A 27,284-nucleotide genomic window follows, 5' to 3' on the forward strand; every position below is an offset into this window, starting at 1 on the left:
ATAATATTCAATATTCATATTTATATGCATGCCCATGGGGGAATCCGGGGAGTTAAAGTGCCCGGTCACATCTTGCGACAGAGGGTCAACAAATAGTCTCAAATACACATGCCACATAATAATCTTTTCCTTTTTAAAATACCCTTTCAAATCAAAACTCTAATTCTCATAGAAATCTTGGCAGTATCTCCTCTAAAACTCGAATTTCTGCCACCCTTCAAGGGTCCCGACTATCAAATCAAACACCTCTCAGTCCTTCAAATCACCAATAACAAATTATTTCATAATCAACAAATACCAAATTAAATCTTTTCCAAATCGACCAACTTCAACAGTAAATTATTGACAACAGCTAAACCTCACATTTTATACCATATACACAAACCATCAATTATTCACTCAGTTCATCCCTATCTTAAGGTCTTCTAACCTAAGTTTTCACGTGACATTAAACATTAACTACGAGAAACCAAAACTATACCTTCGTACGGAATCAAAATATTCAAAATTCCGGAGAAGCTTTTTGACTGAGCTATTGAAGAAGAAAATGTCCAAAATCGTTTATGCCTCCTAAAACTCCCATTGGCCAAATTCAAAAGAAAGAGGAGTTACGTCACTGTCAACTTCCACTAATAAAAAATGGTACCAACGTATAGAGGAGGAGGTTACGAATACTCTTACCGGATTAGATTTTTGATTGGAGTTACGGATTTCAAGAAATCGAAGCCGGAAGTTCGGAAGAGTTTATGTTTTTTCTCTTCGTTACGTTCTTCCCTCTCTCCCTTACGATATTCACGTATATATGTATATATATATATGACCGTCTTAGCTTTTTTTTTATTATTATTATGTATAAACTATAAACCGCCTTGGTTTCTCTATTATATAGATGCCATATATATATATATATATATATATATATATATATATAATATATATATAACACATAACCTAATGCATAATGATAATAACAATATATATGTAACCTGATGCAAAGTTTAAACCACCTTTTATCTCCTATGCTTTATAGCTAATAATAATATAATAATACTAGCGATAGTAATGATGGTCATGTAATAATAATAATAATAATAATAATAATAATAATAATATAATAATAATAATAATAATAATAATAATATATAATAATAGTAATGCAATGATATGATATATATAACTTATAATGCAATTTAATACTTACGGTAAGTATATATAATAATAATAATAAAATATAATAATATAATAATATATAAAATTTGATTAAATTTAATTATTATAAAATTAGTTTAATTATTGATAATAAAAATAATTTTTTTAAAAATAAAGAATTCTAATTTTATAAAATAAATTATAACTTATTTATATTTATATTTTTAAAACTGAGGGTCACTACATTCTACCCACCTTATAAAAATTTTCGCCCTCGAAAATTGATATAACATGGAAAAGATTCATACTAACGTAACTTCCCTTCTTAAACATGTCAAAGAAAAACAGAAAGATTTGACATGTTTAGTTTGCAAATTCAGGATATTCTTATGGCTTAAAAGTCTATGCAAGTAAAAGATACAAGATAGGCTCGATGCAAAAGGGTTATAAGGCAGGCTGATATTAGAATGACGGGTTTATCGCTTTTAATACTCGTTTCATCTAGTTCCTAAATTTTGCCGATTCTAATGGTGTCATCACACGTAATACTTTCGAAACTGGTTCAGCCTCTGATACTAATTCTATCACAACTTACTTTTTCTCTTGACACCTAACCAGTTATTAAAGAGATATTTCTATCGGCCTAAATTTCTAGTATGTATCTAAGTCCAAAACTACGCCCAGTCTTTCTAGTCCTAAACTTCCATATCTGGTTATGTAACCTAAACGAAAGCGGGGTCCTAGCTCTATACAGAACAAATCCTTTCTACGCATTCGGTATCATACTTACCTCGATCCTGTCGTGGCCAACCCGTATCTGCGGCTCTCCCACGCGAACAATCCCTAGACATATGTCCCGGTGCTCCACATCGAAAACACATTCCCAGTCCGTACCTGCGCGGCTCTTCTGGAGTGGTCTCACCAAAACCTTCCTGTAGCAGTGTCCACTTCATGGAGCAATCCTCAGCGAGCTGGCTCTTCTTAACCAACTCAGTGAAATTTGTTAGCTTTTGTGGATACACGTAATTAAAGATATCTCTCCTTAGTCCTTTCTCATACTGAGCACACTTCCATTCCTCATAATCGGCTGGATTTCCTTGACAAGTTTTTGAGAAACGGCACAGATTGTCGAATTCACGGGTATAGTCAGCGACAGACATATCCTTTTGCTTCAGCTGCATTAACTCCAATTCTTTTGCAATGCGAAACACATGCAAGAAATATTTCCCGTAAAACTCTGTCTTGAATCTATGCCAAGGGACATCCGTTAACTCCACCTGCAAGTTATGACACAACTCTTGCCACCAATTCTGAGCATCTCCTTCCAACATATGAGTCACTATCTCTACTGACTGTACTTCAGGAACATGCTGAGTGTACAAAAACCTCTCCACTTCTCGAAACCACTGATCAGCCTCCAGGGCATTGACGTTTCCGTTAAACCGAGGTGGACCATTCATGAGGAAGTCAGTAAGGGTCATTGACCTATAGTATCGACTTACGTTACTCGTACTAGCACTAGCGTTTCCACCTCGACGTCCTTGCTTTGGTTCAACCTCGGGATTTTCTCTCCGTATACCTCGTTCAGATCCACGAGACGACATCTGGTCCCTTCTCACACCAAACAAGTGATATTAAGTTGATCAGTCTCAATATCGCAAGTCTAATGCTTCAAGTTCCAAATGCATGCTCATGAACATTTATGCCACATATATCAATCAGATATCCTAATAGCACATACACACACCCAGAGTATGCCCAAAATCATAATCAGTCCATCCCTCAGGCTCTACAGGAACGAACTGCTCTGATACCATAATGTAACACCCTACCACACAGGGCCTTACGCTTAAGTCGTAAAGCAGAGGTGGCAAGGTATTACGACCTCTAAAAGAAAATGATATCTACATAGATATAGTTGGGTGAAATCATATTTAGGAGCCTTGAAGAACAAGCTAAACAAATTGATAAACAGAAAATCGTGACACACTCGCATGGATATTCGTAAAACAGACAGGTAAAATCGAAATATAACTGAACACATATATATACATATCAAAGTTCCAAAACTCAGATAGCAAGTTCCAGACTCGACCTGCGACGCTAAGGCCGACCAGAGTATATAATTATGTATATATACAACCCAAAATAAAACTCAAACCACAAAATAAACTCCTGTATCTCCAAGTCGACCTCTAGGAGGGACAAAACACAAAATATACATGCGGAGATTCTATAAACATATATACATAGCCTAAAACAAAATATGACAGTCCAAAAGACAGTTCTTCGCTCGTAAGGAGGATACCCAAACGCTCAACGAGGTGTCTCTCGACCTGCATCTGAAAAACAACAACATAGTATGGGATGAGAACCGGAGGTTCTCAGTATGGTAAAGGTGCCCGCATAGTTAATATAAAAGGTCTCGGGAAAGCCAGAGGCATTCCTAGAACTTCGACACTCAGATTTCAACCTAAGAATTCAACTAAACCAGAAATTAGGTAAGTTGTCTAAGGTATTCTAATTCTGAATCTAACTTTAACCTAATAATTCATGTTCTGTCTCCTCTAATCCTCCGAATCATTGGTGGAACAATCCTCTCTCCTCACACCTTCGCCAAGAAGGATTTCTCAGAAAACATACACATATAGTTCAAGCAAGAAAAACACAGGTAGAGAAGCATTTACAGCAAGTAGAGCAAGTAGCGGATAAGCAGAATTAAACAGTTAAGCAAACCAAAACAATGCACACTCAAGCAAACAAACAAATGCATATGATGTATGCCTGTCCTATGGCTGATGAGTCTCATCTGTCGGTTATACAGCCAACCCGACAAGTCCTGGTAGTTAACCATTGAACCGTCCCTCTGTGCGCGCATCCCCAAGCTCAATAATATTCCATGGAGTCAAACTCCAAGCTCAAATATAATATTCCATGGAATCACACTCCAAGCTCAATAGTATAGTATTCCATGGAGTTAAACTCCAAGCTCAATAATATTCAATATTCATATTTATATGCATGCCCATGGGGGAATCCGGGAAGTTAAAGTGCCCGGTCACATCTTGCGACAGAGGGTCAACAAATAGTCTCAAATACACATGCCACATAATAATCTCTTTCCTTTTTAAAATAACCCTTTCAAATCAAAACTCTAATTCTCATAGAAATCTTGGCAGTATCTCCTCTAAAACTCGAATTTCTGCCACCCTTCAAGGGTCCCGACTATCAAATCAAACACCTCTCAGTCCTTCAAATCATTTCCAATAACAAATTATTTCATAATCAAACAAATACCAATATTAAATCTTTTTCCAAATCGACCAACTTCAACAGCAAATTATTGACAACAGCTAAACCTCACATTTTATACCATATACACAAACCATCAATTATTCACTCAGTTCATCCCTATCTTAAGGTCTTCTAACCTAAGTTTTCACGTGGCATTAAACATTAACTACGAGAAACCAAAACCATACCTTCGTACGGAATCAAAATATTCAAAACTCCGGAGAAGCTTTTTGACTGAGCTATTGAAGAAGAAAATGTCCAAAATCGTTTATGCCTCCTAAAACTCCCGTTGGCCAAATTCAAAAGAAAGAGGAGTTACGTCACTGTCAACTTCCACTAATAAAAAATGGTACCAACGTGTAGAGGAGGAGGTTACGAATACTCTTACCGGATTAGATTTTTGATTGGAGTTACGGATTTCAAGAAATCGAAGCCGGAAGTTCGGAAGAGTTTATGTTTTTTCTCTTCGTTACGTTCTTCCCTCTCTCCCTTACGATATTCACGTATATATGTATATATATATGACCGTCTTAGCTTTTTTTTTTATTATTATTATGTATAAACTATAAACCGCCTTGGTTTCTCTATTATATAGATGCCATATATATATATATATATATATATATATATATATATATATATATAACACATAACCTAATGCATAATGATAATAACAATATATATGTAATCTGATGCAAAGTTTAAACCACCTTTTATCTCCTATGCTTTATAGCTAATAATAATAATAATAATACTAGCGATAGTAATGATGGTCATGTAATAATAATAATAATAATAATAATAATAATAATAATAATAATAATAATAATAATAATAATAATAATAATAATAATAATAATAATAATAGTAGTAATGCAATGAATATGATATATATAAACTTATAATGCAATTTAATACTTACGGTAAGTATATATAATAATAATAATAATAATAATAATAATAATAATAATAATAATAATAATAATAATAATAATAATAATAATAATAATAATATAAATTTGATTAAATTTAAATTATTATAAAATTAGTTTAATTATTGAAAATAAAAATAATTTTTTTAAAAATAAAGAATTCTAATTTTATAAAATAAATTATAACTTATTTATATTTATATTTTTAAAACTGAGGGTCACTACAAAAGTTCTAGTAAAAAGTTTTTAACAAATAATAAAAAGTTTAATTTCACAGTCAATAAATTCAATTAATAATTAAAATCTTTTTTTTCATTTCTTTAAATAATGAAACTGAAAATGAATAGCTTATAATTAAAAAGAGAGAAAAAGATGAAAGTACCTCTATTGTTATATAGAAACAATCTAAAAATTAACAATGTAAATAGAGTAAAGAGAAAATTTATAAATGTGACAAATGAAAAAATTAAATTTAAAAATCGAAATGGTTAAGAAATCACTTAATTAGGAATTAGTATTAGAATTTCAAATTTCAAATTTTTAAATAGAGTTTGCTAATTAGCTAGTGCAAATTTTAAATTTTTAAATAAATTTTTTTAATTAAATGTTCGTTGTTCATCAAGAATATAGGAATTTGTTAATTTAAGAATGATTTTATTAGTTTCGTCATAAATAGTATCAATCCTATTATTTGTCGATAAAAATAAATAAATTTAAATACAACCTAAAAATTAATAACCTTATAAATTACGTAAATTTAGAAAAAATATTTAAAAAGAGAGAAAAAATGAAAGTACTTCTATTGTGCAAAAACAATTTAAAAGATAACAATGTAAATTAAGTAAAGAAAAAATTTATAAATATGGTAAGTAAAAAAATTTAAATTTATAAATTGAGATGGTTAAGAAGTCACTTAATTAGGAATTAGTATTAGAATTTCAAATTTTAAATTTTTAAATAGAGATTTTTAATTAGCTAGTACAAATTTTAAATTTTTAAATAAAATTTTCTAAATTAATTCAATTTTGTCGAAACAACATTAGAAATAGAATTAAAGTATAGAAAAATGTCAAATTAATTTTTTTTAAATAATATAAATAACTTCACATTTTAATAAGATTGATAATTCTATTTACTTTAATATAATCTTTTGTAATTAACATAGTAACTTATAAATTATATAAAATTTTAAAAAATATTCTCAAACCTAATTGCTTACTTAAAAATTCAAAAAAAAAGTTTATTTGAATTTAAATTTAAAATTTTAAATATAATACTTTAATTAAAAATTATAATTAGATTTTCTTTTTAAAATAAGTACACATTAAAAATCAATAACTAACTTAATTGTATCAACAATAATTCATATGAGAAATTTATAACTTTATGACATTAAATACTAAATTAAAAATTAACAAAATATCAACGGGTGTGAATCGAATTAAAAATAAAACCATAAATAATAACTAAATAACTTCAATTTATATTTAAAAAAATTCTAAATTCCAAACATAAAAATCCAAAAGAACCAAAAGAAAAATAACAACTCAAGAAAAGACAATATTTTTACCAAAACAAACTTAACATTATTCTATTAGATATACTCTAAAAGGGATTCTAGAACATGTGCATCCAAATTCTCAAGTTTCATTCTCAATCTTGATCTTCTTGCAAGTTGAGGTATCTCTTTGCACCTTCGAATCTTCCGACTCCAAAGATAGTCGCTTGGTTGGTGTAATAGCATTTTCCAATACTTTGGATTAATCACTGTCCGCAACTTCATTGGAGAATTTAAGCAACAAATTCTGTACAAAATACTACGTTAAATTAAAGACTTCCTTCTCACCTTTGATTTTATCTCAAAAATATTTTTTAATAAAATAAAGATCTAACTTTGAGAAAACAAACAAATAAAAAATTCATTTTTTGAACAAATACCTTAACACCTTCTACTTTCTCTCCTTCAATGATTAACGAAGATTTTGAAGTTGGAAGCAAACCACGGGTGTAGTCAACATCCTAAAATTATAATTAGTTATTAATTATTATTTATAAATTAGATATTACTAATAATCAAAGAGGAGAAAATGTTGCATTTTTTTCAAAAATGTTTCCCTTAATAAAAAGGTTTGTTACCTATTAATAATATTAATAAAAATATTCATAACAAAATAAGTTAAATAATAATTTAAAAAGATAAAAATATCAAAAATTTTAGATTTATAAAAATAAATATATGATTACTCATCATCAATCTCTAATTCAATAATAGTGTACTTGATAGATTTGCCATTCTTTTCAAGAGTTCTCTCACTCTCAATTCCAGCAAGATATCCAACAACATCTGAAATGATTTAAAATAAAAAAAAATTGTTATCAATAAGTTTGTTAAAAATCCAAACAGTCGAAATTATCAATAAAATAAATAAATTTATAAAAAAATTATACTTTTTCTAAAATAATAAACTTACCAACTAAGTAGGTGTAATCATACCAAGGTGTGTATTTTTCTTCTCTAGAATTGATAAACAAAAATCAAAGAACAATTAGATAGGGATAAACAAACAAATTTAAAATATAAATAATATAAATTTAAAATAAAATAAAAAAATATTAGTAAAAAACTCACGTCTTTATCGAACTAAACCATTTTAATTGAGTATGGCAATAGAGAATTTCCGTAACTTGGTAGTGTCCATAACCATATCACTCGTATACGTATACACAAATTGTCGATTGTAGGATTGATGTCAGCAATTTTGTGAATACCAGCCATTGGAATAAGTAGAGAGATTTTGGATATATGTAAAGAAAGGGATTAATTTACTTTAAATTGTGGTGCTTTACATCTCTCATAACTTATACTTTTATACTTGCATCATAACTAAAATTTTTTAAATTTGGTTGACTTTAATTTAAAATTTAAAAAATAACAAACTAAGTAAAATAATCCAAACTTAAAATTTGAAAATAACAACCTAAACAAATAATAATTTAAAAAATCTAAACTAACGTAAATTGTTATAGTAATATTAGTATGTAACAACCGAAGTATAATTAACGTAAATTTTTTTAAGACTCTAAATTTCTTTAAAAGAATTTATGTAGCTGCAATTTAAAAAAAATAAACAAAATTTTAAAAAATAATGCTAAAAAGAATTAATAGATTTTTAAAAAATAGTGTTAAAATATAAAAAAGAACAATCTAAGTAAAATAATTTAAAATGTAAAAAATAACAACCTAAGTACAACAGTCTAAAATTTTAAAAATAACAACTTAAATAAAATAAATTAAAATTTAAAAAATAACAACCTAAGTAAAACAACCTAAACTTAAAATTTGAAAATAACAACTTAAGCAAATAATAATTTATGATTTATAAATATAAATCTTAAAATTTCTAGTAACGACACGTCAGCAAATGAATTTCCAGACTCAATGTATAAGCGCCATGTCAGCAAATGAGCTCCCCATTTGTATTACTATAAAGATGTTATACCTCTTATATTTGCATATGGTTAAGTTAATTGCTATGGCTGAAAATCATATGTTGTTGGTTTTATTGACATTTTAACACTTGAAGTAGTATTGTTATGGCTGAAAATTGTTTGTGCAATTCTGGTTGTTGTAATTCTAGTTTTGTGCACTTTTGTTTACTAGAATTCATATTTTTTTGCACTTTTGAATTTGTGCCTGGATTTGTGTATCTGTTTATCTTTGTCTATTGTCCGTTTATCTTTGTCTGCATTTGCTTTGAATTTTTCCTTGTTATCTTTTGTTGTTTTCTGCATTATTCGTAGCTTCAGTTTGACTCTTTTATTTGATTTGGGCCTGGAACTGTATTGTTCTTCTCCTGCTGCAGTTTATTTTCTTTTCTATTTTTGTTGGAAGCCTCTTCTTCTAGTCGTGTCTGAATTATTCTATTTTTGTATCTTCAGGTTCGCTAGCTTCTCCAATAGTTTTTTCTAGCTATTCCCATTCTTTGCATCTTGCATATGCCCTTCTTTGGTTTTTTCTTTTTCTCTGTCATCTCCATCCTCTCCATTTGTTATTTTTACCCCTATTATTTTAACCCTGATTGAAGGTCCCTATTCTTTAGATTTTTATTGGGTTCCATCTTCTTTTTCTTCTATTTTCTCGCAAGACCCTTTATCATACCCTATCATCCTACAAAAATAGCATATTGTTGGGAGCTTCTCATACTTGAAGTCATATAAAGATTATTAGAGTTGTGCTAACTGAAGCAGCATCAAGAATTGTGCTAACTTTATTTTTTAAGTTGACATAGTTTTGATAATTTATACAACTATTTTCAGTTTGGTTTCTAATTATTTTCAGTTTGATTTTTTAATTTTTATAATTGCGAATGTCATTATAAATATTTTTTAATTACTTTTCTATATAATTATGCAGGATAATATTGAGGATGATAATGAAGATTAAGCTGTTTGTCATTGTGGTTTATGGGTTAAGATGGAGTAATGTTGAGAATGGATACATGTATGATAGATTAATTACTTTTATTAGAAGATACTTATATAGAATATAATATTTTAGTTTTCCGTAGAGTATCAGTAGTAAATTCTAAGTGGTCTCATGCCTATTTTGATACGGCTATGTTTAATTTAGTGTGAGATGTATAAATATTAGTACTTTTGGATCATTATAAATATATTTTATTTACAGATAATTGTTATTATTTAAAAAAATTATTTAGTATAATTATGTATTTATTTTTATTTTATAATATTTAACTCATTTAATTAAAAATATAGAATTATATATGTAATCATATTACTAAATATTATGTACAAAAAATTATTAGAATATATATATATATATATATATATATATATATATATATAATTAAAACAAAAAACAATGAGGAACCTAAGGCTACACTTATATAGAGTAGCTATGGTTATACAGAAAATTAAAACAAAAAAACCATGAGGGACCTAAGGCTACACTTATACAGAGTAGCTATGGTATACAATGTGGCTATGCTTTACAGGTGATGCAGTAGCACTGAAAAGCGTAGCCTATTCTGGTAAAAATGGAAGCTGAAAAGCGTAGCCTTTGGTCCTGGACAGCATCACTTGAAAAGCACATCCTATTTCCAAACACCAAAAGTGTAGTCTTTGGTGCAGAAAAGCGTAGCCTTTGAGAATAAGCAACGGCCGAATAGGAATCACCCCAAAAAGCGTAGCCGTAGCCCAGAAAGCATAGCCGTAGCCTAAAGCATCATTTTTTCACTTTTGGCTACACTTTTCAAGTGTACCTGAATGGGTATTTTTCTTGTAGTGAAATGAGTTGAAATACTAAAATATATATGATCATCAAACTATTCCAAAATAATAAAATAGATTTAAAACTCATATTAGAATTTAGATTTGAAACAACAAAAGTAGCTTGAATAGCAATCACTAATTAAAAATTTCTTAGCCAATATCATTTGGTGTGAAAAGACTAGATTCTACCATATGAAGAAGCCATAAAACCATTAGCAGGGTACTTTCAAAATCAGATAACAACTTTCATATAACTATAATTAACAAAGAGAATGCTACTTACAATTATGTTTCTCTTGCAGTTTGTTGCTTGTTTAATAATGTATACATATTTTTGCATGACTTCAAAAATAGAACAATAAAAAAATTATACTATATTATCTAAATTATATTCTATTCATTGAGTCAAGCACACAATTACAGAACACTATTAAAGCTCCAATCTCTTAATCTTCAGTTCTTTAACATAAAAGCAAATAAGCACACACACAAATAAGCATTCAGCCATAAACCAAAGAAATCCACAAACACCTCATAATCTATTCGATTAATCCATCATCCAAAACATAATCTATGCAGTAACAATCCGAAATGCTCTCATATTTGAATATTATCATTAAGCATTCTAAAAATACTATCATGAAAAAGTAACTACAGGACACTAAGCATTCTAAAAATGCTATCATGTTTATTTGAGCTAACATCAGTAGATTATCAAATAACAATACATTTAACAAAACTCAAATAAATTGCACTTACCTTCAGTAGAGAAGCAATCAAACCAGACTAGACCAGCAGTAGAGAAAGGAAAGTCGAATCAGACCAGCAGAGGCAGAGCACGATGCGCAGGACACAGAGGAGCAGAGATGACGGAACGGTGACCACGAACGGTGCCGACGACCACACCACACAGCTATGGCGCACAAGACGGGACGAAGACCACCGAAGACCATGACTCCAACGCACACCACATGACGGCGGAGTAAACGATGGTAGAAGAGGAGAGGAGACGAAGACAAAACGGACGGTTCACTATCGGAGGCTATGCTGGTGTTTCATCTTGCCGCAGAAGCTCTATTGTGCTTGGTGGAGTAGACGGCGCAGAGATGAGTAGTGAAACGCGAGTTAGAGGTTGAGCACTTAGGATTTTCTTACTGATTCACCCTATTACTTTTTACATTCTTGCAACTTGGTAACTTAGTTTTTTTTTTCTTTTATATTTGATTATTGGAGTTTATAAATATAATTTAATTAAATTTTTTATACTTTTACAAATTAATTTTTAGTTAATATTAAAAATCTGATTATGAATAAAAATTATATATTAATTTTTTTAAAAAATATGAAATAATATTTACAATTTTTAAAAATTAATGAATACAAATAATATGTAAAAAAATTTAATTTTTGAAACAAAAATAAAATTATTCTAAAAAAATTATATAAACAATTTTTCTTTTATTTTCAAAGAGTTTAACATTTTGAAAAAAAATTTGTTATAAAATATACTTATATTTTGTGAAAAACAAATAACTTGTTACAAACAATATTGAATTTTGTGACAAATTTATTTTTTGTTACAAAACAATTAGAATTTTTTAAATAAAAAAAAAATTTGTTACAAAACAATTGGAGTTTTTGAAACAAAAATGTATTTTGTTACAAAATATTTCAAATTTTTGCAAATTTTTTATTAACGACAGTTCGTTACAAAAACTAACATGATTTATAACAACTAAAATTAGACTGTTACAAAATATTAGCATATTTTGTAACAATTTATAATGTTGTTACAAAACATTATTCTTCTGTAACAATCATCATTTATTATTACAAAAAATCATTTTTTGTAACAATTTTAAATTTGATACAAAATTTTTGTTACAAATGTTTTATTTTTTGTAGTGCTGCTTTCTTTCAAACCATGTCCTAGAGTTGTTATGCCCAAATTAAGTTCAAGATTAGAATTGCCACTTGTAAAAAACAAACACAAATTCAATTTGACATTCACTTGTACATTAAGAGGAGCAAAATAGATAATTGTTATATCTTTATTGATGGCAAGAGATTTCATCTCTCCTTCATATGTACTTGGCTCAAAGTTAGTCACTGCTTCCCTTCCATTGCATTTGACAGCAGCCTTGTCATAAGCCCTGAATTCCAAAAAATCAAAAGGGATACACGTGTTGGATTGGAGCCCTAGTGAGCTTGAAAATTCAGGGTAATAAATTCAGTGCAGGTAGAATGTAATTCACGTATCACTAATACCTTGCAGCTTCTACTTTGTTGTCGAATAGCCCAAGATATATATACCTGCATCATGAAAAGTATCTCAATCTCCATAACCGAAACGCCTTTTACCAATCGTTTCTTTGAAAAATGCATTTTTTGTCAGAGCAGGGCCACTAACCTTCGACGGAGACACTGCGGCAACCGGCGAGAGCAGAGACGACGGCAAGCGATGATCCGATGGCGAGCTACTCCAAGCCACGGACAAAGAAGCCAACGAGGATGGGGACGACGTGCCGAGCTACCTGAGTTCTGGACAGGGGGAAGAGGAAGAACCGGAAGCGTTGAGAACCTGGGGACGGCAGCGACAAAGAACTTAGGGCTAGGGTTTTGCCGTTTTGGTTTGGGTCTTTCACTACTTTGTTTTAGAGAGGGGGGAGAGGGCACGAATGATTAGGGGAGCTTGAATGAAATTGAGAGCAACTTGAGAAGATGACAAACGATCAAAGAACAATTTTGATTTTTTGTTTTTTTATATGTTTTTGTTTTGTTGTTTAAATTATTTGAAACTATAAAATTAGGATTAATTAAATTTTAAAATTTGATTAATTTAAAAAGGTATTTTTGTCTAATTAAATAAAGTAAGAATGTTTAAAAATTTTTCTAAAATTAGATGAAAAATATTTTTTTATTTTTATTTAATTAAAAGGGTGTATTAGTAAAAGTGGTGATATAATATATATTTAAAAAAATAAATTAAATATTGATGTGGAAAATAAATTTTGCATGATTTGTTGTTATTTGTCCATATTTTAAACATGTCGGTACGTATGAATTTATTATCGTACCATAACAAACACTTTTTTTTTGCTAAGATAGTAAATTTCATTGCAATAAAGTCCAATTGGATAACATACAAAAAAAATTAGATTAGAAAAAGATCCACCAATATAACTAAAGGAAGTCCTCTTCGAACAGGGTACAATCAAAATTGAAAAAAAATCATCTTGTAAATTCTATCTTTTTCACTTATCTTCAAGCTTTTTTTCATATAGTACAATGCAGATATGTGTTTCTATTCAAACACTATCTCGTTCCTCACTTTCCACAACTGCTAGCATAAATTTGCTGCTAATTCCTTTCTTTCATCCGTAAGCCTTGTTTGATTGCTTTGTTTTCGGTTGCTAACCACCATTTTCATGCTTCTTCTTTGCAGGTCAGCACTGTGATTTTAGAAATGTCCCAGTTAGCTTCTGCGAAGTCTGCACATATCCAAATTCAATGAACAGCTGTTTTCTCCACCAACTTGCATCTGGGGTCTTGGTGTGGAGCTTCTATTTAACAGGTACACCTTCGTATAGTATCTTTTAAATAAAATTTTTATTTTTAGTTGGCACTTCAATTTTCAGAAATTCGACCACATTTATTTATTTTGGAATCATCCAGAGAGGTATTCAATTGATAGGTGATTAAATTAAAATGTCGTCTGATAGCTGGTTGCAATTGAGTAATTATTATTCTTTTTCTTCATTCAGGTAATTTTTGTAACACCCTACCACACAGGGCCTTACGCTTAAGTCATAAATCAGAGGTGGCAAGGTATTACGACCTCTAAAAGAAAATGATATCTACATAGATATAGTTGGGTGAAATCATATCTAGGAGCCTTGAAGAATAAGCTAAACAAATTGATAAACAGAAAATCGTGACACACTCGCATGGATATTCGTAAAACAGACAGGTAAAGTCAAAAGATAACTGAACACATATATATACATATCAGAGTTCCAAAACTCAGATAGCAAGCTCCAGACTCGACCTGCGAAGCTAAGGCCGACCAGAGTATATAATTATGTATATATACAACCTAAAATAAAACTCAAACCACAAAATAAACCTCTGTATCTCCAAGTCGACCTCTAGGAGGGACAAAACACAAAATATACATGCGGAGATTCTATAAACATATATACATAGCCTAAAACAAAATATGACAGTCCAAAAGACAGTTCTTCGCTCGTAAGGAGGATACTCAAATGCTCAACGAGGTGTCTCTCGACCTGCATCTGAAAAACAACAACATAGTATGGGATGAGAACCGGAGGTTCTCAGTATGGTAAAGGTGCCCGCATAGTTAATATAAAAGGTCTCGGGAAAGCCAGAGGCATTCCTAAAACTTCGACACTCAGATTTCAGCTTAAGAATTCAACTAAATCGGAAGTTAGGTAAATTGTCTAAGGTATTCTAGTTCTAAATCTAACTTTAACTTAATACTTCACTTTCTGACTCCTCCAATCCTCCGAGACATTGGTGGAACAACCTTCTCTCCTCACACCTTCGTCAAGAGGAATTTCCCAAAAAAAACATACACATACAATTCAAGCAAGGAAAACACAGATAGAGAAGCATTTACAGCAAGTAGAACAAGTAGCAGATAAGCGGAATTAAACAGTTAAACAAACCAAAACAATGCACGCTCAAGCAAACAACCAAATGCATATGATGTATGCCTGTCCTATGGCTGATGAGTCTCATCTGTCGGTTATACAGCCAACCCGACAAGTCCTGGTAGTTAACCATTGGACAGTCCCTCTGTGCGCGCATCCCCAAGCTCAATAATATTATTCCATGGAGTTAAACTCCAAGCTCGAATATAATATCTCATGGAGTCACACTCCAAGCTCAATAATATAGTATTCCATGGAGACGAACTCCAAGCTCAATAATATTCAATATTCATATTTATATGCATGCCCATGGGGGAATCCGGGGTGTTAAAGTGCCCGGTCACATCTTGCGACAGAGGGTCAATAAATAGTCTCAAATACACAAGCCACATAATAATCTCTTTCTTTTTAAAATACCACCTCAAATCAAACTCCAATTCTTAAAGAAATTTTGGCATTATCTCCTCTAAGACTCAAATTTCTGCCACCCTTAAAGGGTCCCAACTATCAAACCAAACACCTCTCAGTCACTCAAATCATTTCCAGTAACAAATTATTTCATAATCAAACAAATACCAATATTAAATCTTTTTCTAAACCGACCAACTTCAACAGCAAATTATTGACAACAGCTAAACCTCACATTTTATACCATATACACAAACCATCAATTATTCACTCAGTTCATTCCTATCTTAAGGTCTTCTAGCCTAAGTTTTCACGTGACATTAAATATTAACTACGAGAAACCAAAACCATACCTTCGTATGGAATCAAAATATTCAAAACTCCGGAGAAGCTTTTTGACTGAGCTATTGAAGAAGAAAATGTCCAAAATCGTTTATGCCTCCTAAAACTCCCGTTGGCCAAATTCAAAAGAAAGAGGAGTTACGTCACTGTCAACTTCCACTAATAAAAAATGGTACCAACGTGTAGAGGAGGAGGTTACGAATACTCTTACCGGATTAGATTTTTGATTGGAGTTACGGATTTCAAGAAATCGAAGCCGGAAGTTCGGAAGAGTTTATGTTTTTTCTCTTCGTTACGTTCTTCCCTCTCTCCCTTACGATATTCACGTATATATGTATATATATATGACCGTCTTAGCTTTTTTTTTTATTATTATTATGTATAAACTATAAACCACCTTGGTTTCTCTATTATATAGATGCCATATATATATATATATATATATATATATATATATATATATATATATATATATATATATAACACATAACCTAATGCATAATGATAATAACAATATATATGTAACCTGATGCAAAGTTTAAACCACCTTTTATCTCCTATGCTTTATAGCTAATAATAATAATAATAATACTAGCGATAGTAATGATGGTCATGTAATAATAATAATAATAATAATAATAATAATAATAATAATAATAATAATAATAATAATAATAATAGTAATGCAATGAATATGATATATATATAAACTTATAATGCAATTTAATACTTACGGTAAGTATATATAATAATAATAATAATAATAATAATAATAACAATAATAATAATATAAATTTGATTAAATTTAAATTATTATAAAATTAGTTTAATTATTGATAATAAAAATAATTTTTCTAAAAATAAAGAATTCTAATTTTATAAAATAAATTATAACTTATTTATATTTATATTTTTAAAATTGAGGGTTGCTACAATTTTATCTCCTCCTTTATTAATAGTAATGTTAATTAATGATAGCTGATAAGATTTTTGGATTGAACAATTTTACTATTATGTTGTGGTTCCATTATTAAGTCTTACAAAATAAATGTCTTAAACAATTACTTTTTATCCATTATTATTTGTGAATTTTATTTTATTGATCTTCTTTAAAAAATTTATATGTATTCTTTTCGTATTTTTGTTATTTTGATAACTAAATTTGTTAATATAATTTGCGAGAAGTAATATGTTATATTTTAACAATTTTATCAAAAAAATAGTTATTTTATATTATTATTATTATTATTGTTATAAAAAATAAATTTAATCAAATGCTCATAATTGAAACTTAGAATATAACTTTAAAAATATTAGAACAAAAGAAATATAATAGTTTTAATTGATACTTTAATCTTCTTCTAATTTCTATCATAAGTCAATTTAAAAATTTATAAAGTATATTAAATGATAATAATATATGTTTATAATTATGATAATATATTATTTTTTACAATAATACTCCTTGAAAACTATAAAACAATAAAATTTAAAAAAATTATTAGAAAATATGTATTATATATTCTTTTATTTAAGCATAATAATCATTAAAGTGATTGAATATATATATATTCGCATGAACTCATAAAAATATGTAATAGCATAGCGGAAATTAATGCACAAGCTATCTTTATTGTCTTTGGTTTGAACTTTAGATATATAGCATAATTTTTTTACACATCAACAATGTAAGATTTAAAATAAATAAAATAAATATTTTTAATTTCTCAATTATAAAATTTTTATCTTTAATACTATAATTAGTATTTCTAATTAGTGTCAATAATCTAATTCTAGTAAGAAACTGCATATATAAAAATTAGTGCTTTACATGGACATGTGTTGCAATTAATAAAAGTGAGTCACTATAATTCTACAGCTGAGGAAGAAAATAGATTTCAGTATCGTAGAATCTACCAAATTTATTTTATAATTTCATGCCTCTTCTAAATCGTATTTTGATGATGCTGATCTCTGAGTTTTTTTTTTTTTTTTGAATTCTCAATAATAATAATAATAATAATAATAATAATAATAATAATAATAATAATAATAATATGAGTAGTAGTACTATATATACGTATGAGTAAAGAAGAGAACGACTTTTAAGAAATAAATTAAGCATAAAATTCATGAAGATTTTGTTGGTTCTACTGTTATAGTCATATATATGTGAAACTGATCTAACCTTATTAAACCTGTTTTTGGCATACAAATTAAATGGTGGTTTGTTTTAGATCCAGTTTGTTGTTTTAATATGTTAAATATAAAATAATCACGCAATATATAAGAACAACAATAAATTAAAGTCTCATACTCGATCATAACGATATATTAAAACTAAAATGTAAGACAAATGCGAATAAAATATAACCTGGAAATTTATTAATAAACGTGCATAGTTGCATTATACTTACAGTGGACATTATATATAGTGGTGATCTACATATTCTTCAAAGAAAATATCTGAAAGGAGGACCTTCCAGTATTGCAATACTGGAAATATTATGGTCATGATTTATGTTTCTAGAGGATAAATTTACGATGCTGGATTATCAATTCGATTTGGACCAGATGGAATATCATGATTGAGACCTATATCTTTTGAAAAAGATTATTTTCTGGGAGGAGGTCCATTTGGATTTGGCAGCGTCGGCACGTCATTATGAATTGGATTTGGACCAACTGGAACGATACGGTCGAGACTTATAATTTTTGAGAAAGAGTATTTTCTGGGAGGAGGTCCATTTGGATTTGGCAGCATTGGCACGTCATTATGAATTGGATTTGGACCAACTGGAACGATACGGTCGAGACCTTTAATCTTTGAGAAAGAGTATTTTCTGGGAGGAGGTCCATTTGGATTTGGCAGCGTCGGCACGTCATTATGAATTGGATTTGGACCAACTGGAACGATACGGTCGAGACCTATAATCTTTGAGAAAGAGTATTTTTTGGGAGGAGGTCCATTTGGCGGCGGCGGCGGCGGCGGCAATCCATTATGGATTGGATTTGGACCACTTGGAACGGTACGGTCAAGACCTATATCGTTTGAGAAAGAGTAGTATTTTTTGGGAGGAGGTCCATTTGGATTTGGCAGCGTTGGCACGTCATTATGAATTGGATTTGGACCAACTGGAACGATACGGTCGAGACTTATAATCTTTGAGAAAGAGTATTTTCTGGGAGGAGGTCCATTTGGTGGTGGCGGCGGCGACAATCCATTATGGATTGGATTTGGACCACTTGGAACGGTACGGTCGAGACGTATATCTTTTGAAAAAGAGTATCTTGTAGGAGGAGGACTTCTATTACCGATTGGATTTGGACCAGATGGAACTTCATGGTCGAGACCAACTAAAAAATCATGGTTGAAACCTACCTCAGGATTATTAATTTTAGTAGCATCTATAGTGTCGTAAACAAGTGACAAAAAAAAGAAGCAAACAATGATATGAAACAAAAGTTGAGTGAATTTCATTTTTCAAATTGATGTGTTAGTAATGCTCCAATCATCTACTTATATAGGAAAACTATATCACCTTGGGGTTTCTCTTTTGATAGAAAGATGATAAAATTTAAATATATATTCATAGTCAATTTTTAATATTCGTGAAAAACAAGTAATTAATTATGAGCTACATGACCCATTTAATGAGGTGCTAATATAAATATAACTATATCTAATTTGCTATTATTTTATAATGTGATAAGAAGATATTTGCAAGATAAAAAGATCATATAAATTTGTGATCATCACAAACTCTTCAGTTTAAAATCAAAATTTGACAACATATAAATATTTTTTAAATTTGATATTTTTCAACTTTCTGTTATTATAAAAACTTTTTTACCAAAATTATTAAGAAAGAATAATTTAATACTATTTTTTTATTAAAAAAATGACCAACATTTTATTTTAAAGAGTCGATGCTATTTTTTATGATCAGTGCATGTATTTTGATGTTAGGAATTTTTAAATTTTAAAATAGAATCGGTCAATGTATCAATTTTTAAAATAAGAAATTGAGAGTATATAAGATAATTTTGACTAAAAAATTATCATTGGGAGAATTACTATAAAGTTAATTACTACTAAAAAATTATTTTGTTCTCCCAAAAATGTTAAGAAAGAATGAACTATTTAAATTGTATTTAAAGAAGAAGACCAAAATTAATTAGATATTGAAAATAGATAATACTATCCTAAGATACATATTAAAATTGCATTTATTAGTTTGGCTTTAAAGGAATTTGCTGGATGGGAGCTGGGAGGGGGAAGGACTTTGAATATATAAACAGTATTTATAAATTTTATTATTCTGAAGACAAAGAGATTGAAAATTTTTAATTATTTTTACATTTTTTCATAAATAACAGAATAGAAACCCTGAAGAAAAAAAAATTACCCCGTCACTATTTTGATAAATATAGTTCTAACAGAATCTGAAAAAAAAAAAAACTAATAGATTGAAAGTTTATTTTTATTAATCATTCAAACTTTTCATTTAATTTTCAATTTCTCCAAATCGAAGGTTTCATGAGAACTAAATATAAATTATATTTTTATTTCTAAAAAATTATTATATTACCATTTAAATTTTATTTTCCGATATTATAATAAAGAAGAAAATTATAAAAATATTTATTAAGTCAGATAAACTTTTATTTCTTATTTATTTAAAACTCTTGAACAAGATTTGAGCATATAATTTTTAAGGATATTTTTTGAAAAAAAAAGCTATGTGTATTGTTCAATCATAAAATTATTCATAATATATATATATATATATTATTTTACATATTTTTAATATATATTTTATATTTTAATATATAATATATATTAATAACTAATTTTATATGTATATATGCTTATTTCAATATTTTATGATAAATTAATTATAAGTATTTTTGTTGGTTGAACTAAATATTATATTACAAATTATAAATAAATTATAACTGACGGATAATAAATTTAATTTAATTATAAAAATAAATAATAAATAAGTCTCTAATTTTCTTTTTTATTAAATAAAACATCTATTAGCCTCGGGCATTTCTACGTATTAATTTTGGTTAAGAGCTTATAATATCCATACAAAAAATTATTAGAGATCTATTTGTGTACTTTATTTAAATTATAGATAATAAAGAAAATTAAAAATGAAATAAATACAACATGATTGCAATTAGCCAATTACACAAGAAAATGAAAAAAAATATTGACCAGCCATTTCTTCCTTTTTTTTTTTTGAAAATCAATCATTTATGTTCTTAAGCAAATCTGTTTTACGGGGAACGAACAAAAAAGAAAAAAGAATACTTAAAAGGCTAAATCACTGTATCTAATTCCATATTTACATGAATTTCATATGTTGTTAGGCTATGAATTTCATATTTTTCCAATGCCTGTATATATTTATTAAAAAAAAATAAACTTTTAGTTCCTAAAAAAATTAAAAAATCATAGTATTTAGATTTTACTATTTATTTTGTTTTCATAAACTTTTAGTTCCTAAAAAATAAAATTTTTTAATCTTATAAATTTGTTTTTTTAAATATGAAACAGGACATTACGTAAAAAAAATAATTAAACAACTATTCTAGAAACAGACACGTCTCTTTTATCAGCATCAAGAACTAAAGAAAGAAAACAACGAACGACAAAAAAATATAGGTGAAAATTCAGGTGCAATCAACTTTATGTGAAGTTGATAGTTGAGAGTTATTAAATGATTTGATTGATATGACTAAATTTTCATCTAACGATTCTCAACTATCAACTTTATGTAAAATTAACTGCAGTTGAATTTCCACACAAAAAAAATAACTTAAACAAAGGAATCCAATAGAGATGAGATTTATAAGAAATCGATATAGCAACGTTTGTTTTATGTCTATGTCTATATGGGTGTATTTTGTAACACTATATTATAAAGAGTCTTATGTTTAAGTTATAAAATAGAGGTGATGAGGTGTTACGACCTTTAAAAAGTAAAATCATATATATAATATAGTTGAAAGGAAGTTTTATCTAGGAGCCTTTGAAGAAAAGTTCAAACAAAAGCGTTAAACCAAAAAACGCAACACTCAGGTAAACGTTAACGTAACTGAAGCAAGATAAGAGTAAACTAAGCATGGATATATACAAGAGAGTTCCAAGATACATATGATAAGACTTCTGACCCGGCTCGCGAATTTAAAACCGGATAGAGCATATAAATATATATATATATATATATATATATATATATATATATACACACACACACATGAGAATCCCAAAAAGATCCAAAAAACTGTTTACAGAACCTGTTTTTCCAAATCAACCTCTAAGAGAAACAAAACATAATATATACACTAGTGACATAAAGTATCTACATATATATCAAAAGCCAAAATAGAATCCCACAAAAAAATAAAGTCCTTCACTTTAGAATCTTCTAGAATACTTCAGTGAGGTATCTCCTGACCTATATCTGAAAAGCAATAATATGTATGGGGTTCTCAGTATGGTAAAAGTGTCCACATAGTTAATATAAAAAGGTCTTGGGAAAGTCAGAGGCAATCCTAAAACTTCCGATATACGAATTAATCTTAAAAAAAACATAACTAAACCAAGAACAAGTAAGGCAACTAACTAAAGGTCTTCACTCTAAGTCTCTAACTAATACTCCCCCATTCTAACTCCTCCAAACCTCCCAATCACCACTGGAATCATTTCTTTCAAATACAATTATTACATGCAAGGAAATCACAATAGGATTCAGATACAGCAGATAAACAAGTAGCAAGTAGTTTATGCAATTAGTTACGCATTCCAAACAAAGCACACCAAACAAACACCTAGATGCATATGATGTATGCCTGTCCTATGGCTGATGATATCAACTGTCGGTTATATAGCCAACCCGATACGTTCTGGTAGCTAACCATGGATAGAAACACCCATTGTGGAACAAGTGGGTTTGAGCACTACAACCCTCTTACTACTACCCGCTTAAACCAAAGCCAGTGGAATAACCACTACTGCGGCTACTACCCAGGTGGGTGTTTAAAAGCTCAACCTGGAGCAAGTGGAATAATCCATTACTGCTGCTACTACCCAGGCGTCACAAATACTGACCTGAAGCAAGCGGGACAAACCATAATCTTTACTATTACCCAAATATCTCATTCAAGAATTCATTTGAAATTCTATAATTAACTCAGTTTTTTCATAATTCTTCTTCCTTATCTCATACCCGGAGTAAATGAACAACGTCACTGTCTACTACCCGGGGGTCACATATCACATTTATTTACAAACCATCATCATTCCTCTCATTCTGTTCATCAATAATTCAAACTCAAAACACCATTCATTCTTTTCTAAATGAAACAAACTCAAAACAAAATCTGTTTCTTAATAACTCACAATGGTTAAAGATTTCTCACCTTACCAATGAGAAATTGGAACAATATCCAGCAAGCCTATAAAGCTAATTTGATCCTAAACACCAAAATCACATAATTTCTAAAAAATCAAAACCTCAAAATTATGAAATTAAAAGGGAAAGAACTAGGCACAAAAACTCAATTTTCTTACCAAATTGTTGGATGCGTTTTGTAGAAAATTCCTAGATGAACGCTTGACCGTTGACGGCTCATCAATCGAAGCTCTAAATTGAAAGATATAAGCAATTAAAGATTGGAGGTGATTAGGTATTTCCTTCCCTTCTCCTCACTGTAACCCTCCCCCTGTTTTTTGCCAAGTTCCAGCGTGTTTTCCTTTGAGGGAAGGGACAAGAGCTGAAGCTCTTTTCATTTAATGGGTATTGGGTTGGGCCTTGGGCCTAATATTGGTCCGGTTCAATCGATTTGACCCGTTCAGTCTAATCTTGGATCAAAACCTTTAAAGTTAGTGTTAAAATTTATATTTTAATTATTTCTTCCATTATAAACTATAAAATTTAATTTTCTAATTTATTTAAATAATAATTAATTTATTGACCATTTATTTACTAATTTTACGGATTTTATATGTTTGATATGGCATATAGAGAGATTAAAATTAAGATTAAGATTGAGATTTAGTATTATATTTTGTGATTAACGATTAAAACTAAAATTTCATTCTTGGAACACAAAATATCAGTTTCTTTAGCGTTTGTTTTGAGGTACTGGGACGGAAATTGAAAGACTATGACTCAATATCATGTTTGTTGGTCCAGAGACTGGTACTAAAATTTCAATCTCTGTCATCAAAATTTCAGTATTTCAATACTTCTAAAAAGTAGAGACACAGGAGATTGAAATTTTTGGGGAGGAAGACAGAAACTTTAATAATATTTTATACCTAAAATATCCCCATTTCAATTAATTAATTCTAATTTTATTTTTTTGTGCAAATTAAATTAGAACTTCATTCTTATTTTAGTTTCTCTCCTACTTTACACCAAACACAATATCGAGACTTATTTCAGTATTTGTTTTTCAGTTTCTGTCTCTCAGTCTCAGTCTCTCTTCCAAACACTACTGTAAATAAAGATACATGAGACTTAAATTTTTAAAAATAGAAACTGAAATTTTATTAATATTTATTTTAAAAAAATACCCTTATCCAAATTTTGAAATTCCAAGTCTATCCTTTGTTAAAACTGGTTAGGGTGTCTTCTGATTTTCATTGTATCTCTTCTCATCCTGGAGCACAGCATCGGTCTAAAGCCTCCTAAAGCCAAGAAGGTAAGTCACCTTGCATCTTGCAATTTAATCACACTGAATACAAACATTGACAAAAGAAAATGTTGAAAGCTGCGAAGCTACCACACTATGGAGCTGGTACTCCACTCATACGCTATGCTTTGATCTCTGTTATGCTATTGTTCGTCAATTGTAGCTCCACACCGTGAGATTTCATTCTCTGTTTTGTAAATTTTGTTGTTTTTCTTGCTTTTACACGTTTTAAATGTGGATTCATAGTTCATAGGTATCATAGTGTTTATATTCAGAAGTTCAGATTAATAGATTCCAAAGCTTTTAAATTTTTGCATTTGGGTAAAAAGTATGAAATTAAGTTAATTTGTAAATCTTTAAAGCTCTTGATCAATGTGATATTGTGCTTCAGAAGCATAAAACTGATTGATTTCTCGTTCCAGGTGCAATTAATGTGTATGATTGTGTATATGTAGCACTAATGTTGCTAATGAATTTCTGTTTTCGTGATTCTTTGATGCTTATCGCAGTGATTGGTCTCATAAATTTTATTGAGTAAAATGGAGGAAATGAGGAAAGGAAATAGCCAAATGGTTAGGTGGTGTTTCAATTTATCTTTTTATAATCAGTTAAGGACATTTTAGTAATTTAATTTATTTAATTCCTATATTAATTTTAAATTAAATAAGATATTGAGACATAGTTTAGTTTTGTGCATTTTACACCATCATAATATAGAGACTTTTAATTTAAATTCTGTCTTCTATTCTCAATCTCTTTACCAAACGCAGTCATATAAGACATGAACCTAGTGACATATGTCTACCATTTAATTACTGGAACACAAATATTTGAAGGCCAATGCTACGGTGCTGGACAAAAAAATTTTCAGCAGGTGGGAAGATGCGTGGCCTCTTAGAACGCTTGACGCCTGGCAGAGTGGTGTTAACACGCGCAGACAGGAACTCAGAAGGGACAGAAATTGTTGGGGAGTGAGTTAATTAGAGAGGTTAGATTATAAGTTAATAAAGGTGAGTAATATGTTGGGCTTTTTGGTAATGCTGGAGGTTGCATTTTTGGTAGCCAAAGGTTATATGTAGTACTATTGATGAATATGAAAAAAGTTACGAGAAGTTTTAATTTGTTGGTTAAAATAGCTTTTATATGCAGGAATTGACAAAAAAAAATGTTTATAATTCCATACTAAAACAAGTATGTATTTTAAGAATATAAAATTATATGATAAGAATTTATTATCTATTATATTCTATTATGTTATATATTTTTAATTTTACAATCAAAATGTGTCACATGTTACTTTTTTATTATAATTGGAATTAAATTTTTCTCTCCAAAATTAAAGAATTATCCTCTCTTTCTTATTAATTTTACAACCAAAATATGCCACATGCCATTCCCTCATTGTAATTGAAATTAAATCTTTCCTTCAAAATTAAAGAATGCGTCCCTCCTCTCTATACTAATTTTATAACTAAAATGTGCCACATGCCACTCTCTCATTGCAATTAAAACCAAATCTTTTCTTCCAAAATTAAAGCATTTTCCCCTCCTCCCTCTTCTTTTTTCCAGCTCTCTCATTCCTTCAACAACTCTATCTATTTTATATATCATTATTAATATTAATATTAATATCAATGACTAATTACTAATTTGACAATCAGAATATGCAACATGACATTCTTTAATTGCAATAAAATTAAAATTGAGAAATTGAAATTGAAATATACCTATATTATGTATCATATATTACTATCTAATTTAATAATCAAATGAGTCACATGACACTCTCTTATTAAAATTGAGAAAAAATATCTTTTTCTAAAATTAATAAACTCCATTCCTAAACTCTCTCCTCTACCTCTCTCTATTTTTCTATTTCTCTCTACCATTTCTATTCTATATATAATTTATATTTTATATTAGTAATTTGACAAATCAAAATATGTTATTCGATATTTTTTTATTATAATTAAAATAAATTTTTTTCTTTCAAAATTAACAAACTCTCACTCTTCATCTTTATCTTTCTCTCTCTTTTCTCTCATTCTCTATTTTTTTTACCTTTCTGTTCTACAAAAAATAAAATTAACAAAATAATATAATTCAAATAAAAAATATTATTATTATATACATATTATTTTAATTTTTTATTTAGTTTTAAATTTTTACTATATTTTTATTTCTGTTTTTTCAAATATTTATTACATATAATTTGGAGAGAATACTAATGTTATAATTAAAAGTTAGAATCAAGATTCAATTGTTTTAAAAAAATTAATTTTGAGTTAATTTTATAACTACCAGTATAATTTTTTATGCTAATATCTAATTATACTTTTATAGACATAAAGAGAAAAAATACTAACACCTAATTATTTTTATTTGTGCAACAGACTTACCACCTAATTAAATGTAAATGTATACACGTTAAATTGTTTCAAATTTTAGATAACGAATGTTAAAATTAATTATTAAT

General features: G+C 28.9%; 2 protein-coding genes across 2 annotated transcripts; both read right to left on the reverse strand.

Annotated features, from left to right (window-relative positions):
* Nucleotides 1-1,895: 1,895 nt before the first annotated feature.
* Nucleotides 1,896-2,753, reverse strand: LOC130957620 (uncharacterized). Its single transcript, XM_057884469.1, has one exon. It carries the CDS (start codon nt 2,751-2,753, stop codon nt 1,896-1,898), a length of 858 nt encoding a protein of 285 aa, XP_057740452.1.
* Nucleotides 2,754-18,707: 15,954 nt separating this feature from the next.
* Nucleotides 18,708-19,574, reverse strand: LOC130957621 (extensin-like). Its single transcript, XM_057884471.1, has one exon. The coding sequence runs from the start codon at nt 19,572-19,574 to the stop codon at nt 18,708-18,710; it is 867 nt and encodes a 288-aa protein (XP_057740454.1).
* Between the last annotated feature and the right edge of the window lie 7,710 nt (nt 19,575-27,284).

Source organism: Arachis stenosperma, chromosome 10 (assembly GCF_014773155.1).
Source record: "Arachis stenosperma cultivar V10309 chromosome 10, arast.V10309.gnm1.PFL2, whole genome shotgun sequence".
NCBI classification, from domain to species: domain Eukaryota; kingdom Viridiplantae; phylum Streptophyta; class Magnoliopsida; order Fabales; family Fabaceae; genus Arachis; species Arachis stenosperma.